We start from the raw sequence: 16,700 nt of genomic DNA, 5'->3' as shown, positions 1-16,700 counted from the left end.
CACTGTACCCCTACCCCTACAAGTCTAAATATCAACGCTTCACCCAGAGTTCTGGTTTTCTTGCCTTGACCTGGACTAGGATTTCTGACAGTGGCACTGTAGACATTTTGGACCCAACTATTCTTTGTTAGAGGGGTGGAGAGGCTGTCCTGTGGATCGTAGAATCACAGCACCCTTAGCCTCTCCCCACTACATGGTAGTAATAGCTACTGCATCTCCAGATGTGACTACCAGATATGACTGTAGACATTGCCAAATGTCCCCAGAGACATGACTGTAGACATTGCCATGACCTGTCCCCCGGTTGAGAAGCACTGGCCTAGACCCAGACATGCTTCTTCTTTCATTTTCTTTTAAAATAGGAAGGTCTGAACCTGCGGTTAACTTTTATAGCTGGAAATTAACAGGCAGCATAGCTGTGGATCTGGAAACAGCCAAGATTTTACTGGTTTCCTCTGCAGGTAAGTAAAAGGGTACTGAATAAATTCTAGCCCATGATGGTAACCTTTCTTTATATGAGTCTTGTTGACATGCTTTCTTCCTTTGCTACAAAGCATAAAACATAAAAAGGGAGTCAAACCAATTTTTATGGGACGCTTTTGATATAGAAATATACTGATATATGGGGATGATCCAACCATGAGACTTTTTAATGTTTTATTAAAGGAAAACGAGCATCTCCTAAGTGAACAACAACCTAATCTCACTCTGGAATTACATTAAGAATTAAGTTTCTCCAGTTATTCCAGTGTTCAGGGGAGAAATAACTGTATGTCCTTGTCCTGTTCCAGATTTTAGAAGAAAAGCTTTCAGTTTTCCACCATTAAGTATGATGTTAGCTGAGGATTTGCCATATGTGGCTTTTATTATGTTGAGGTACTTTCCTTCTATCCCCATTTTATTAACTGTTTTAATCATAAATGGATGGTGTATCTTGTCAAATGCTTTTTCTGCATCTACTGATATGATCATATGATTTTTATCCCTCATTTTGTTTATGTGGTGTATCATATTGATCAATATTGAACCATCCTTGTGCCCCTGGGATGCATAATCTTTAATATATCATTGTATTCGATTTGCTAGTATTTTGTTTAGGATTTTTGCATCTGTATTTATCAGAAATATTGGTCTGCAGTTTTCTCTTTTTGTGTTGTCCTTACCAGGTTTTGGCATCAGGGTAATGTTGGCCTCATAAAATGAGTTAGGAAGTATTGCCTCATCTTCAACTTTTTGGAAGTTTGAAAAGGGCAGGTATTAAATTATCTTTGAATGTTTGATAGAATTCACTACTGAAGCTATCTGGTCCTGGACTTTTGGGGAGGTTTTTGTGATTGTTTCAATTTCCTTACTGTTGATCTGTTGAAGGGTCTATTTAAATTTTCCAGTTATTTGTGATTCAGTCTAGGAATGTTATATGTTTCTAAGAACTTGTCCATTTCTTCTAGGTTGTTGAATTTGGTGGCATATAGTTTTTCATAGTATTCTTGTATGAGCCTTTGTATTTCTGTGGTATCTGTTATAACTTCACTTTCATTTCTGATTTTGTTCATTTGTGTCTTTTCTCTTTTCCTTTAGTGAATCTAGCCAGGGGTTTGTCAATTTTACTAATCTTTTAAAAGAACTAGCTCTTTTTTGCATTAATTCTTTCTATTGTTTCATTTAATTCTGCCCTAATTTTTTATTATTTCCTTGCCTGTAATTACATAAAACACCCTGTTATTACCACTTTTGCTGCATCCCAAAAGTTCTGATATGCTGCATTTTCATTCTCATTTGTTTCTATATATCTCTGATCTCTCCTTTTACTTCTTCTTTGACCCAGCGATTCTTTAGTAGCATGTTGTTTAATCTCCACATACTTGTGTTTTTTCCCACTTTCTTTTTGCAGTTGATATCCAATTCCAGAGCATTTGTGCTTGTAGAATATGCTTTGTATGATTTTAATCTTCTTAAATTTGTTGAGGCTAGTTTTGTGTCCCACCATTATGGTCTATCCATGAGAATGTTCCGTGTGCACTAAGGAATGTATACTCTGGTGCTCTTGGATGAAAGGCTCTGTAAATGTCGATTATATCCATTTGGTCAAATGTATCATTTAAGGCTAATATTTCCTTATTGATTTTCTTTTTAGATGATCTATCCATTTAGATGATCTATCAGTGGGGTCCCATATTATAACTGTTTTTGCCAGTTTCTCTCTTTAGTTCTGTTAGTAGTTGCTTTATATATTTTGGTGCTCCCTATCTGGGAGAATATGAGGCGTGATCAAACAATATGGGGAATATTTAAATTTAAAAAATGACTACAGTAAAAGATACATTGCCATTAATCCCCCTCAAAATACTCCTTCTTGCTTTGAACGCACTTATTCCATCGATCTTGCCACTTTCTGAAGCAGTTCTGAAAGTCCTCTTTTGTGAGTATCTTTAGTTGCACTGTCATGGCTGCCTTGATATCCTGAATCATTTTGACTTTGAGGGAGAGCCAGAAGTCACATGGTGCCAGATCCTGTGAATAAGGTGGATGGGGACACACTGTAATGTTTTTATTTGACAGAAATTGCCATATACTAGAAGCGATGTGTGACACAAAGTGTTGTCATGATGGAGGATAATTTATGGCACACTTTAAAACACATTTTCTCTCAACTGTAGCTCACACCCAACTCACAGCACTGAACAAGTTGAACCTTGTCACACACTGTTACTAAGGTTCCACACGGTACTTCCGGTAGTGAAGATCCCTGCCTTTCCATTGGATGGCACTCGGCAGCAGCATTCACTGTATTTTATGATCACAAAGGCTCTGTGTCACACATCACTTCTAGTATAGCAATTTCTGTCAAAAAAAAACATTACAGTGTGTCCTCATCCACCTTATTCACTGGATCTGGCACCATGCAACTCTTGGCTCTTCCCCAAAGACAAAATGACCATGAAAGGTAAATGTTTTGAATTGATTCAGGGCATCGAGGCAGCCATGACAGTGCAACTAAAGACACTTGTGAAAGAGGACTTCCAGAACTGCTTCAGAAAGTGGGAAGAATGATGGGATAAGTGTATTCGAAGCAAGGGGGAATATTTTGAGGGGGATTAATGGCAATGTGTCTTTTACTGTAATAAATTATTTTTATTTAAACATTCACTGTAGTTTTTGATCACACCTCATATATATTGATAAGTGTTATGTCTTCCTGTTGTATTGTTCCCTTGATCATTATGAAATGTCCATCTTTGTCTCTTGTTACCTTTTTTATCCTGAAGTCTGTTTTGTCAGATATAAGTATGGCTACGCCCATTTTTCTCTGGATGCCTTTTGCTTGGAGTATTGTTTTCTACCCTTTCACTTTGAGTCTATATTTTTCCTTGCAGCTGAGATGTGTCTCTTGAGGGCAGCATATGATTTTTTTTTTTTCCAATCTGCTACTCTGTGCCTTTATTGGTGAGTTCAGTCCATTTACATTTAGGGCAATTATTGATACCTGAGGATTTCCTATAGCCATGTATAGCCATTTTATCTTTTGTTTTCTGGTAGCTTGGTGTCTCCATTGTTTCTATGCCCTTGTGTTTTTCTCTGTTATTTTAGTTTGGTGGTATTGTATGATTTTTTTGCTCTGTTTCCTCTTTTTTTTATTTTATATGTCTCAGTTCTGGATTTTTTTGTGTGTGGTTACCATCAAGTTTACGCAAAAGAAAGTTTCATATATATAATATTTCTTTTCCTTCTGCATGCATCTTATATCCATTCCCCTTTGCAAATTCAGACCTTTACCCCCCGCCCCTTTGGTTTTTTTGTCACAAATTATCCTTATTTATGCTATGAGTTCATTTCCGAGTTGCAGTAGCTATTTGTCTTCTTCTCTTTTTCTTTTTTATATTTTTACCTCCTTTAACCTTCATGCTATATTTAAGGATATAGTGCCCTATTCTGAAAACGGCTTGCAATTTTCTGCTTCTGTCTGTCCATTAGTCATCTTACTGATAGTTTTGTATCCTTTTGTCTTTTTGTTTCAGGTAGAATAACCCCCTTCAGTATTCCCTGTAATGTAGGCTTTGTGGTTTGACACACTTTTGGTAAGAGTACAACTTAGCACAAACTCTTTGGAAGACAGTCGGCAGTATTTATGAAAACTTAAACTGCATTTAACACCAGACACAACAATTCCACTTCTAGACCTGAGTCTCCTAATAAACTCTACTTATATATAAAGACATGTACACATAATAGCAAAAAATTGGAAATGACCTAAATTTCCACCAAGAAAAGACTGTTAAATTAGGTACCCCTATAAAATGGAATATCCTGAAGTCATTACAAATAATTAAATAGAGCTATTTGTGCTAATAAGAAAAATCTCCAAGATTCGTTGTTACAGGAAAAAAGTAAGGCATATTTATACATTTATTTGTGTGTATATATGTGTGCTCCCATTTATGTTTTTAAGAAATAAAAGATGCATGTGCTTCCATATGCAGAGATTATTTCTGGAATAATGTAGAGAAATACTGGAGAGAGGCACTAGGGAGTCTGAGGTGAGAGAATAGTTTTTATTTATATCTTTTATCCTGTTTGAAATACTTTTTACCACATGTAAATAATTGCTTTCCATTATATTTATATATTTATGTAGTAAAAATATATATTTATATATACCTAATCATATTTAAAATTCAAATGGCAGTGAAACTATATATACCAATGTATATGAATATACATACATTAATCTGTATACACATTTAACTGAAAGAAATAATATTCAATCATTTAAGAACTTATTTTATCACGTGTGTGTATATATATATTAATATATATATATACACATATGTATATATGTGTGTGTGTGTGTGTGTGTGTGTGTGTATATATATATATATATATATATATATATATATATATATATTATTTGTAATCCTCCCACCTATAAGAAAATAAATAAGACAGCTTCCATCAAGTGGTAATTTCATAGGCTTCACAATTTAAAACCCACAATTTTAATCTTCACCTAAATTTCTGAACTTGACAAAAATGCTTTTGATTTCTCAAATTTAGTCAACCCCACCTAATTATTCTCTCTAACCTGCCTCTTCTTAAACCCACTAACAGTTCCAGATATCTAGGCAAACAGTTTGGACCATCAAAGAATCATAAATGTCTCCTGGACAAAAGCACATTTAATTAAGAGCCAAGAAGCTAGCTCACTCGAAAAAAGGTCATTCTCAACTAAAAGAATGTTGCCCATTTGCTCTAAACCAAAAGAATAAAAATAGTTACAATTTTTTGATGTGCTACTATGTGCCAAAATTGTTTTAAACTCTTTATGTGGATTATCTTTATTCCTTAAAATAATCCCAGAAGGTAAGTATTATTATGTACCCATTTTATAGATAAAGAAACTGAGGCATATAGGGCCTAATTGATCAGCTGAAATTCAAATCTAGGGACCAGTGACTTCAGAGACTCCTGGGAATATCTTTGCAACTCTGAAACCCATCCACTTATAAGATTACTTTGACATACCTGTGGACAGCCCCACTCCTCAGGGTTATTTTTTCTGTGACCATTTGTAGCACATGATCCCACTGATTCAAGGCTTTTCTGGGGATGAGGAGGCGAGCAGCGGGGTTTATGAGGTCTCCATTTGCAATCAAGCTGGACAAAAAGCAAAGCCAGTGAGCCACACGATTTGAAATAGTAATGCCTTTAAAGCTACAAAGCAAACCCCAAACCAAAAGGAAACCACCAGCCAATTTCAACTTGAACTGTACAGGACTCCAACTTACAAGATAGTGCAGGGTTCCTGAAGCGGTTTTCTAAATCGAGCTGATACATTGATCTTGCTGTGAATTACTGGTTTTACCTTTAAAAGCAAAGAAATACAAATCACTGAGCTTATGTTATTTTCTTTTTATATTGAGGAAAAACTACAGGTTTCTAGGGAACTAGCTGAGACCTGTTGTGCCTGTGTTAAAATCTTGCCCTTTTCCCACTTATATAAACACTATGGGCTCACACTCTGTCAGTATCATGTAGCCTTAACATAATTCTCAAGAAAATTTTCCTTTAAGCCCTGTGAATACTGCTCATGATCTGTGCCAACACAGAAATTGTTGGGCTATTATGAGAATTTCAAGGCAACTTTTTAAAATAATGCTTTCAGTAAAATAAAAATAAAATAATTCTATAAAATCTTCAATTCTGAAGTTCCACCTCCAGCCACACATCCTATCTCCTGTCATCTCTCTTCGCCCACCTTCATTTCACCTACTCCCTCATCTAGGCCCCTACTGGGTGCTTGAACCCATCCTAGTATCTTAAGACTGACTCCGTCACTTTTTCTCAACTTCACTTCGTCCGCCGTCCATCAGCCACCCTCCCACCAGCGCCCTCAATTCCCATCTGGGTGGGTCTGGTCATCTTTCTCTCTTCCTTGCTTCCAGGGTCCAGGCTGCTGTTAGCAAAACCCACATGGCTCCACGGTACCCTCACCTATGACAGAGCTTTGGCGTCGGCCAGACCTCTCCCCTTCCCAAGTCAATAATTTCTTATATTTCCAGTGGATAGTCCAAATCCCTACTTCTCATCTCAAACCCTAAAATCCCACTCCAGGGAAACACTCACTCAGCAGATCCCTTCCCTCCAAACGTCAAGAACTAGAGGCCAACAAGCATGAAGCCTTTCAGCCTCCTTCTCCTCCACAACCCACCTCATCTACATCTTCACCACTTTTCACCTTTCCTGTCTGTCTTAGAAGAGGGATCTTTATCCCTTTACAAAGCTAATCCCCATCTGGATGTTGTCCCCTGTGGGCCTCTACCTGCTCCATTAATTACTAAGGACCCGCCACCCCACTCTGGTGTCTTCAATTTCTCCCTTGACCTTTTGGCCCTCTCAAGCACTATCCCTCCTTTCTCTCCTCCTCATCCTCCATATTCCTCCTTTCTTCTGCCCCACCCTCTCTTCCATCTTCTGCTATTTGATTTCCACCTCTACCACTGAAAGATAATGCCCACCTCTAAAGCATGGCCTACAAGAATCCCGGTGACCAGTCACTGCTTACTCAGTTCCCTCGCCTCCCACCCACACTCCTTCCATGCAGACCCCTAGTCGTGCACCTTAGTCTACCTGGCCTACTCCCCTCCACTCCCAAAACAGCCTGCCTCTGTCATCTCAGCCCTCTGCATACCATGCCCTCCCCTTTTCTCCACCTGCTGAAATTCCACTTGCTAGGCCCAGCTCAGTTATCAGCAGTCTTCCTCTATTCATCCTTCCTCAGCTTTTCGTCTCAAACTGCTACTACTACTATAGCATTGATGACAGCACTTTTGTTTTTAGGGATTTTTTTTTTTCCTGATTTGAAAAGAAAACTTATAAGCAAAGGAAACTGATTAATAAAAATAGCTAACATTTATAGCACTATATTTAATGGAAAGCACTATACTAAGTAATTTACATGCATTATACATCATTTAATCATTAAAGGATGCCCTGAAGAAAGTATTATTACTACAACCCCATTTTACAAATGAAGAAATTAGAGCTTAATTAATTAATTTGCCTAAAATCACACATAATAAGGGACAGAGTTGTTAGTGAATCCAAATCTATGAACATCTAACAATCTGTTATGCATTTTACTAGTTATGTTAGAGATTGAATATTAACACTAAATAATTTATGGGCTCTCTTTCCTCGGTCAAATTATGCCATCTTTGAGAGGAACAAAGAGCATGAATTTTTCTGTGACTCTCCAGTGACTAAAATAAATCCTTGCAATGCCTGCCAGTTGCACAATAAATGTTTGATAAAATTTAATTTAAAACATTCTAATTTAAAACACATGGATCAAAAGAACAAAATAGAGAGCCTAGAAATAAACCCACATATGGATGGTCAATTAATTTATGACAAAGAAGCCAAGAATATACAATGGGGAAAAGACAGTCTTTTCAATAAATTGTATTGGGAAAACTGAATAGCCACATGCAAAAGAATGAAACTGGACGACTACCTTACATCACACACAAAAACAACTCAAAATAGATTAAAGACTTGAATATAAGATCCAAAACCATAAAAATCGTAGAAAAAACCATCGGGGGTAAGCTCCTTGACCAGAAATAACAAGTGGTGGCGAGAATGTGGAGAAAAGTGAGCTTTGTGCACTGTTGGTGGGAATGCAAATTGGTTCAGCCACTATGGAAAACAGTAAGGGGAGTCCTCAAAAAATTACAAATAGATCTACCTATGACCCGGCAATCCCACTTCTGGGTATTTATCTAAAGGAAATGAAAACAAGATCTCAAAGAGATATTTGCACTCCCATGTTCATTGGAGCATTATTCACAATAACCAAGATATAGAAGCCACCTAAGTGTCCAGTGAGGAATAAATGGATAAAGAAATGTGGTATGTACATACACACACACACACACACACACACACACACAGTGGACTATTATTCAACCATGAGAAAAAAGGAAATCCTGCCATATGGACCTTGAGGGTATTATACCAAGCAAAATCAGCCAGACCAAAAAAAAAGAAAAGAAAAAAAGAAATATATTGCATGCTATCATTCATATGTAGAATCTTGGGGGGAAAAAAGAAAGTCAAACTCATACACACAGGGAGTAAAAAACTGGTTGCCAGGGGTTGGGGTGGAGAAAATGGGGAAAGGTTGGTAAAGGGGTATAGACATTCAGCTGTAAGAAGAATGCTGTCTGAGGATTTAATGTACAACATGGAGGAACAAAAGACACTCCGATTTCAAGCAAAACATTTTTAATTGAATGATAGTTTTACATTTTAAACCCAGAAATTCTTGACCCTAAACTAACATTTACAGTGATAATTTCTTTTCAAATGTTTAACAGGTAATGCATGCAACTAAATAAAATTCAAGTGGTAAAGTGGGGCCTACTGTGAAAAAGAAGTATCCTCTCTCTTCCTGTTCCCCAACCAAAAAGTTGTGACCAGAGTTAGCAATAGTCCTTCAAAGACAGACTATACATACATATGCGTGTTATCTGATGTCCTTCTAATTTGTAAACACAAGTGATAACTCGCTGTACCCCTTCTCCCGTACTTAGCTTTCTCCATTTAACAATTTATCATGGAGACTATTCCATATTGGTACTTAAAATAAGGATTGCTTCATTCTTTATCATAGCTGTGTATATTCCACTCTAAGAACATGCCATAGTTTATTTAACTTGAATGATGGTTTCCAAACTTTGATTATCAGTTTCCAAACTTTTGCTACTGCAAATAATGCCATGATGGGTTTCCTTATAAATACTTATTTGTGTAAATATGTAAGTGTATCTGTAGAATAAATTATTAAAACTGAAAATTTGCTGATATAAAGGATAGCCAACTTTTTTTTTTTTTTTTGAAGATTTTATTGGGGAAGGGGAACAGGACTTTACTGGGGAACAGTGTGTACTTCCAGGACTTTTTTTTTTTTTCCAAGTAAAGTTGTTGTCCTTTCAATCTTAGTTGTGGAGGGTGCCATTCAGCTTCAAGTTGTTGTCCTTTCAGTCTTAGTTGTGGAGGGCGCAGCTCAGCTCCAGGTCCAGTTGCCATTGTTAGTTGCAGGGGGCGCAGCCCACCCTCCCTTGTGGGAGTTCAACCAGCAACCTTGTGGTTGAGAGGATGTGCTGCAACCAACTGAGCCATCCGGGATGAAGCTCAGCTCAAGGTGCTGGGAGGCAGCTCAGCTCAAGGTGCCATGCTCAATCTTAGTTGCAGGGGGCAGAGCCCACCATCCCTTGCGGTACTCAAGGAATTGAACCAGCAACCTTGTGGCTGAGAGCCCACTGGCCCATGTGGGAATCGAACCGGCAGCCTTCGGAGTTAGGAGCATGGAGCTCTAACCGCCTGAGCCACTGGGCCGGCCCCGCCAACTTTTTTTAGTTTAATGAAATTCATGGCAAGCTTCCTCCTGATGGACCTCCAGTCCCTGGATTTATTTAGTTTATACTATAGCACAAGAAAAACAGATGGATCTACAAGGAGTGTGGCTTACAATGCCTTTAAATGACTATGAATCCCTCTCCCCTCAGACTGCTTACTCATACGGCTCAGCATGTTTGACTGCAGATGAGTCTTTACCTGTGTGAGGAACAGGCCTTTCTGACTCTGTGCCTGTGCTAACAGTGGCTTCCTCTTGACATCCTCCCCACCTTTTACATATGACTATACTGCCTCCCTGACCACTCAACTTAAAGCTACTGCCACATCCCTGGTTCTCTGCCACCCTGCCCTGCCTAATTATTTTTCCATGACATATAACTATCATCTGACATGTTATATATGTTATTAATTTGATTTTTATATTCTTGTCCCTAGTGTTACTTTTTAGTTACTCTCAATATTAACTAGTAATGTACTGAGCACATACGTCATACTCAGTTGTTATTTTTTCAAATGTTTTGCCTACCAACCTTGACTGTTTAATACCTTGCAGGACTGTTGAATTAAAAATGAAGATGAATAAGCTATACAAATAAATAACTTTAAAACTCTTTTTGAGTTGGTCAAAATATGCTACTTTTCTTGAGAGAATACACATTTATAATATACAAAAATTCATAAGTAAACGATTTTAAAAATAATGAATAATTTTATTCTGCGTCTATAAATCAAACCACCTATCTTGAACAGTTGTTTTCCTCATTCAGCATAACAAAAATATTTCCCAAATGTTCATGATTAACTAATTGAAGATTAATCTTAAACATATATTTGGAACTTTTTTGGGGAAAAAATATTATTTTCCCTTTAAAACGCAGTTTTCTATTTGGCATTTTAAATAACTTAAGTCACAAAAAAATTTTAAGTGAGCTCAACTGCATATAAGAGGAGTTTTTCCCAAGTCCTTATCTGGGATGAAGTATCGGTCACTTGGTGTTAATCTGGAGACATTATGGCTTTAGATAATGAGAAATATAATAATAAACTAAAATACGTTTCTTACATTTGCAAATTTCCTAAGTAGCCATGCGCTTTCCCTGGCCATTTAAAAATAAATCATATTTGAAATATGAGAATAATGTTAAGTGTCAACACACCTAGTTAGGGAGGGATAGAGACAGAGAACTGGACTATGAAACTCCCACTCAGACCCCTGTGCACAGAAATGGCTCTCGGTGAGCAGGCCGACCAGCGTTAGCTGAGTAATCTGTGGCGGCTATGGATGCAAATCAAATGAAAATAAATCAATGCAAAACTAAAGCTGTGGACCCAGCAGAGCTAATATATTCCTGTTTGGCTTTGTCAGTTGGTGAAGGAACCAGGACGAAGCAAAAGCAGGACATGCTTACACCTGACGTGTGCCTTGATTCTCTGTACTGGGCCAACACTGTCTTAGAAATCCCCGTTTATGTGGATATTCAGAGGTAGGTCAACCCAGTGAATCAGAGAAAGGAGTCATTCTCTGAGTAGAAATGGATGGATGGATGGATGGATGGATGGATGGATGGATGGATGGATGGACGCATGGACTAAATATTTAGCTAACATTTTTCTTGGAAATATTTCCGAAGTCAAAGGTGGCAAAAGTGACTTAATCATGCTCACTCTGCTAGAAAGGGGTAAGGCAGTGTGCTAGCGCTGGTCTTCGGTAACACATCACATACACTTTCAAATACATTACTGTCTCTGTCTCTGGTATCTTATTTAGACTGTGTTTATATCATGAATTATGTCACAAAATTAAAAATAAATAAAAAATAAATAAAAACAATGCTTCATGTGAATCCGATAAATCTAAGTACGTAATTTAACTCAAGTTCACAAATTCCACATGACACATAGTAGGACAATATCACAGCAGCTGGGTCAAACTGAACTTAAAACCTGTGATTCAAAAATATGAATCTATTTGTTATAAAAAATAAACTCAATGAAATTAAAATTGTTGCTTTGAAAATATATATTTGGAAAAATAAGATCAAGGTCTATGATCTGAGTAACTGACTAAAAGTCTGAAATTCTAAATTCCAGGACTAAGTGCCAATTCAATGCCTTATTTTCTTGATCTGTAAAAATAGGGATAATCCTGCTAAACTAGCCCAAAGGGATGTTCCATGTACTAATTAATGAAGTGAAAATACCACCCCCGGGGGCTGTTAGGCTGCCTGAGTTGGAGAATCCACCTGCCTCAAATCTCTGCACTCACTACCTCTTGAAATCCCAGGCCAAGGAAACCAAAGTCAATCTACTGACAGCATCTAAAGAAATGATGCTGCTAAACATTTACCATCTCAAAGTCTAATGACCACTGACCTCTTAAAAAAACTCACTACACAACTTAAATATTCAATTTTAAATCATACATTAGAAACTTTAAAAAATGTATCAGATTTGTGTGACTGTTTGTAAGAGAGACTTAATCATTAAGGGGGAAAAAATGTACCAAAGTTTTTTATTTGTAAAATATATAAGCCAACCTACACAGACAGGTTTCAATTCTACCTTTCTTGTTGCATGGATTTCAGAAGAAGTGAGTTCTCAAAATGGTAACCTTTGAGGAAACTTTGAAAAGAGCACACAGCATCAAAAAAGACAACAAAGTACTCTACAAGCTATTCAATCAATTTTCATCACTTTTTGATAAATGAGAAGAAAAGGAATAAAAATTTTCAAAAATACCAGAGTAGAAAATAACTTACCCTGGAGTCAACACAACAGATGCATCCAAACCATAGGTTATTCTGAAGAGCTTTTAAAAATAATCACCCTTTTTTTCCCAATAATTCTATTTTTTAAGTGGGAGAAAGATCAGCTAAGATGCCTGAAGCATGGAAATGGTACAATCCACCAGGCTGAGCGTGTCCTGTGTTGATAGTATGTATGTATCATCACTAACAATTAGAAAGTGCCTCTATCCGAGAACATTTCATGCTATGAATAACCTGTTTCCCCGAAAATAAGACCTACCTAGCTGGTCCATCAGCTCTAATGCGCCTTTTGGAGCAAAAATTAATATAAGACCCGGTCTTATTTTACTATAATACAAGACCAGGTCTATATAATATAATATAATTATAATATAATATAATATAATATAATATAATATAATATAATATAATACAGGGTCTTATATTAATTTTTGCTCCAAAAGCCACATTAGAGCTGATAGTCCAGCTAGGTCTTATTTTGGGGGAAACAGGGTATCTCCTAACCTTCATGGAATGCAACCATTTGTCATGGAGATACTCCAGATATATGGACTGAAAGAGAAATTTGAAAAGGAAAGGCTATATATAACAAGAGGTGAGGACAATGGCCAAACTTTGCAAAAGAACAGCTGACTCACCATCTCCTTGGATTTCTACTGATGGTGTAACATTAAATGTTAATTTGCCAATACCCTAATCTGCAGATTAAGAGATCTTCTGAGACAGGAAAATTGCATAGTATCACCATCATCTGCCACTTTTTCATACCTAAGGAAATAAGTGCTCATAATTGGTACAAAATTTGATAAACAAAGTGCACCTGCTGTGTTTGTGTCATTAAGATTCTGTTTCCATCACTGACTATGTCGGTGTTTTGGTTTTTTTTTTTTTCCATTTTCAAGCAAACTAAGAGATAGTCCTACTTCTAGGAGGCAGAAGGTTGTGGGAGATTACTGTTCCAATTATGACAACAAAACTGAGAGAAAAGATAAAAATCATAATTTGTAAAAATGCATTGAAGATCTTAGGATGCAAAGAAGCCTAAATGAACTAAATGAGCCCTTTCTAAGTGAGAAAGAAACCTATGGCTGCTTTCACCTTGAAGGGCACAGCAGGCAGAGAAACAAACCTTGTATAGATGACCAGCCAGGGTGTGGGCTTGCATGACATAGAAGACGCAAGAGCAAGTCTACATCGCCCACCAATTCTTCCCTGTGGGATCTTCTTTACATACACAGAAGTGTAACAGAGATAAGTTAAAGACATGTATTATAAGCTCTAGAGAATCAATAAAAAAATCACAAAGCGGCACAGCTAAAAAGCCAATAGGGAAATAAAATGGAATAACTTTAAAAACATTTTATGAATCTAAAGAAGGTGGGGGAAATTATTAAAAAAAACAGTCAGGGGGATGCAGAGTACAACAGAGAGAATATAGTCAATAACATTGTAATAATTATATGTGGTGCCAGGGTCACCTTAGATAGACTTATCAAGGTCATCACCTCGTAAGTTATATAATTGTTTAATCACTATGTTCTATGCCGGAAAGTAATATAATATTGTATGTCAACTGTGATTGGAAAATAAAAAAAAACGTTTCAAAATAGTTTCTCTCCCCTTGGCTACTACCTGTCAAATAATTTTTATTTGATTATATCAGCATAATTTATGAAACCCCAATGGAATGAAAATTGAAATCCTTTCATGCCCCAAAACTTCTAGAAATTCTAGAAAGGCATGGTGGCAAAATCAGCCCAGCCAGTGATATATTTTAGAGAGAATATTTTCATCAGCATTGATATATAATAATAAACTTTCCAACCACTCCAACTTCAGTGAGAACCTAGTTATAGAAGACGTCTCTAATTATAATGAACAAGCTGTTTGGAACACTCCCAGAAGGGTCCAATTAGTTTCCCTGAGCTGATGAAACCACTCCTCTGTACTTGGGTCCTCTACCCGTTTCCATGTTGTTGTACCCAGTCCAGGGGCTGACTCCCTGAGGAAGGGTTAGGATTCATCTGCCAGGTGTGGCTTATCGTCTCTTATTCAGAGGGTTATTTTTCTGCCAATAATGGATACCTTGGGATCAGTTTGCAGATTTGTCTTTTGAACTATTCTCTAAGTGAATGCCTTCCTTGACTGAAGCAGGAAAATAACTCAACACAAATTTTGAATGTAGGTTCATCAATTGTAACAAATATACCACTCTAGTGGGGGGCTATGATAATGGGGAGGGGGGCTGTGTACGTAGGGGGTTTATGGGAAATCTCTACCTTCCTCTCAATTTTGCTGTGAACCTAAAACTACTCTAAAAAATAATGTCTACTAAAAAATAAATGATCCAAAAGATAAGATACCAGTCATAAGTAATACCTTCCTTGGAAAACTCTTAACTGCAAGCATATATTTAAATAAAGTGTCCATATTGCTAATCTTCTCGTCTTAAAACAAAATGCCCATCGATTTTCATCAATTGTGAACCATCAAATTAATTTCCCAGTATATCACATATTTTTAAACTATTGGCACTCTGGTTTAATTTTCTCTTTATTGCACTTGGTGGGCTAGCTTTAAAAAAAAATCAGATAACCCTAAGCATTCTGAATATGTAACGTTGAACCTCATATTAATTAACTTTATTCTAAAATAATTATTTGCAATGGCCACTTCATCTTATAGGAAAACTGAACAGGACTTGAATCATTTTTAAGGCATTCATAAGTAAGTCTACATGGGTTTCCCTAACGTTATGTGCTAAAGAGGATAATATAACCCCCATCAAGTTAAAAAATAACCAATTAACCCAAGAGAACTCTTAGGAGAAATCATGGGAACTACCAATAACCAAGCATTGAAAAAACTGTTTTTTCATTATCCCTTTTGTTTTTGTATTCCTTCTTAACTCACTATACCATGCTTACTTTTCCCCATTGTCATTTTTGTTTGCTTTCCCAAACAGGATTTTGGTTACCAAGCCAATCTAGGCAGTGGAATGTAAAATTTCCACTAAAATTGCAGGGCAGCTGAGTGTGTACATAACAATGCAACATGAAAGTTAGCAATGTTGAGTATGCAGGGGCAGTCCATGTGGGCGGAATGCAGCTTCCACCTGCATTTAAATAAGTCATTTAGTCCCCAGGACTCCCACTGAAGAATGTGCCAACTGTACATGATCTACACTCAGTATTTCATAAATACTAAGAACACTAACAACCCGCCATCAGATAGCAAAGGAAGTGCCACTGACATTTTTAGCAACTATTAGTTTTTCACCCACATTGCACTGCTCTGTGCCCCATACTAAGGACTCTGTACTAAAGAGGGAAGATGGGGGCCTCCACTCTCACTGAGCTGACCTGTGGGACGGAACGTTGGAGTGAGAGGCAATAAAGGAGTAAAGGAATGAATAACTAGCACAGCATTATTCAGGAGCACCGGACTGGGAGTCAGCTCCAAGCCCTAGAAGCTCAGCCCCTCACTGAGTTACCTAAGGCAAGGCACTTCACCAACCTGTGTGCACTTGTCTAATCAGCTGTCTGTAGCAAGAGGGGACTACAGTTTGATTATTTCTAGATTCCCTTCAAGTGTTTATAGTCTCCAAAAATAGTGTTATTAAAATGCAACTCATCTTGAAAAAATAAAAAATAAAAGTTTTTAAAATTAAACTATGAAAAATACGACCTTGCTAACCCTAAGTGTCAAAGAATTGCTAAAGCAATTGGGATTTGAATCTTCATGATTTGCAACAAAACATCATTATGTACACCAAATGGGATCTAAGTACCCGCTCATAACTGTCAGAAAAACATATAAAACTGTCTAGGTTAACCAGATTTTTTATAAAGTCATCTATAAACTTCAGTTCCAACTGCTGAGTACATACCACACAACCATACACTGCCCAAGGAAATAGGATAGCAATTAAATTTGAGTTAACAAACATCAATGTTTTAAGAAAGTCCTGAAGGCCACAGAGGTTCCCTAAGGTGGCTGTAATGCTTTGCACTG

The 16,700-nt window shown here is 37.1% G+C and overlaps 1 protein-coding gene across 6 annotated transcripts in view; it reads right to left on the bottom strand.

Moving 5' to 3' along the window:
- The window catches only part of DCDC2 (doublecortin domain containing 2), a 159,290-nt gene that overhangs the window by 102,368 nt on the left and 40,222 nt on the right, over nt 1–16,700 (bottom strand). For all 6 annotated transcript variants that reach the window (XM_074335170.2, XM_074335171.2, XM_074335167.2 and 3 more), the window contains exons 4-5: nt 5,784–5,860; nt 5,521–5,652 (exon numbers count right to left, since the gene is read on the bottom strand). In XM_074335170.2, coding sequence (XP_074191271.2) covers nt 5,521–5,652; nt 5,784–5,860 — 209 coding nt within the window. The remainder of the gene's footprint in view (nt 1–5,520; nt 5,653–5,783; nt 5,861–16,700) is intronic.

The sequence above is a fragment of the Rhinolophus sinicus genome, chromosome 14, assembly GCF_057876585.1.
Source record: "Rhinolophus sinicus isolate RSI-liver-muscle chromosome 14, RSI-T2T, whole genome shotgun sequence".
Taxonomy (NCBI): domain Eukaryota; kingdom Metazoa; phylum Chordata; class Mammalia; order Chiroptera; family Rhinolophidae; genus Rhinolophus; species Rhinolophus sinicus.
Note: the sequence above shows the minus strand (reverse complement) of the source record. Positions and strands in the feature narration are given on the sequence as shown.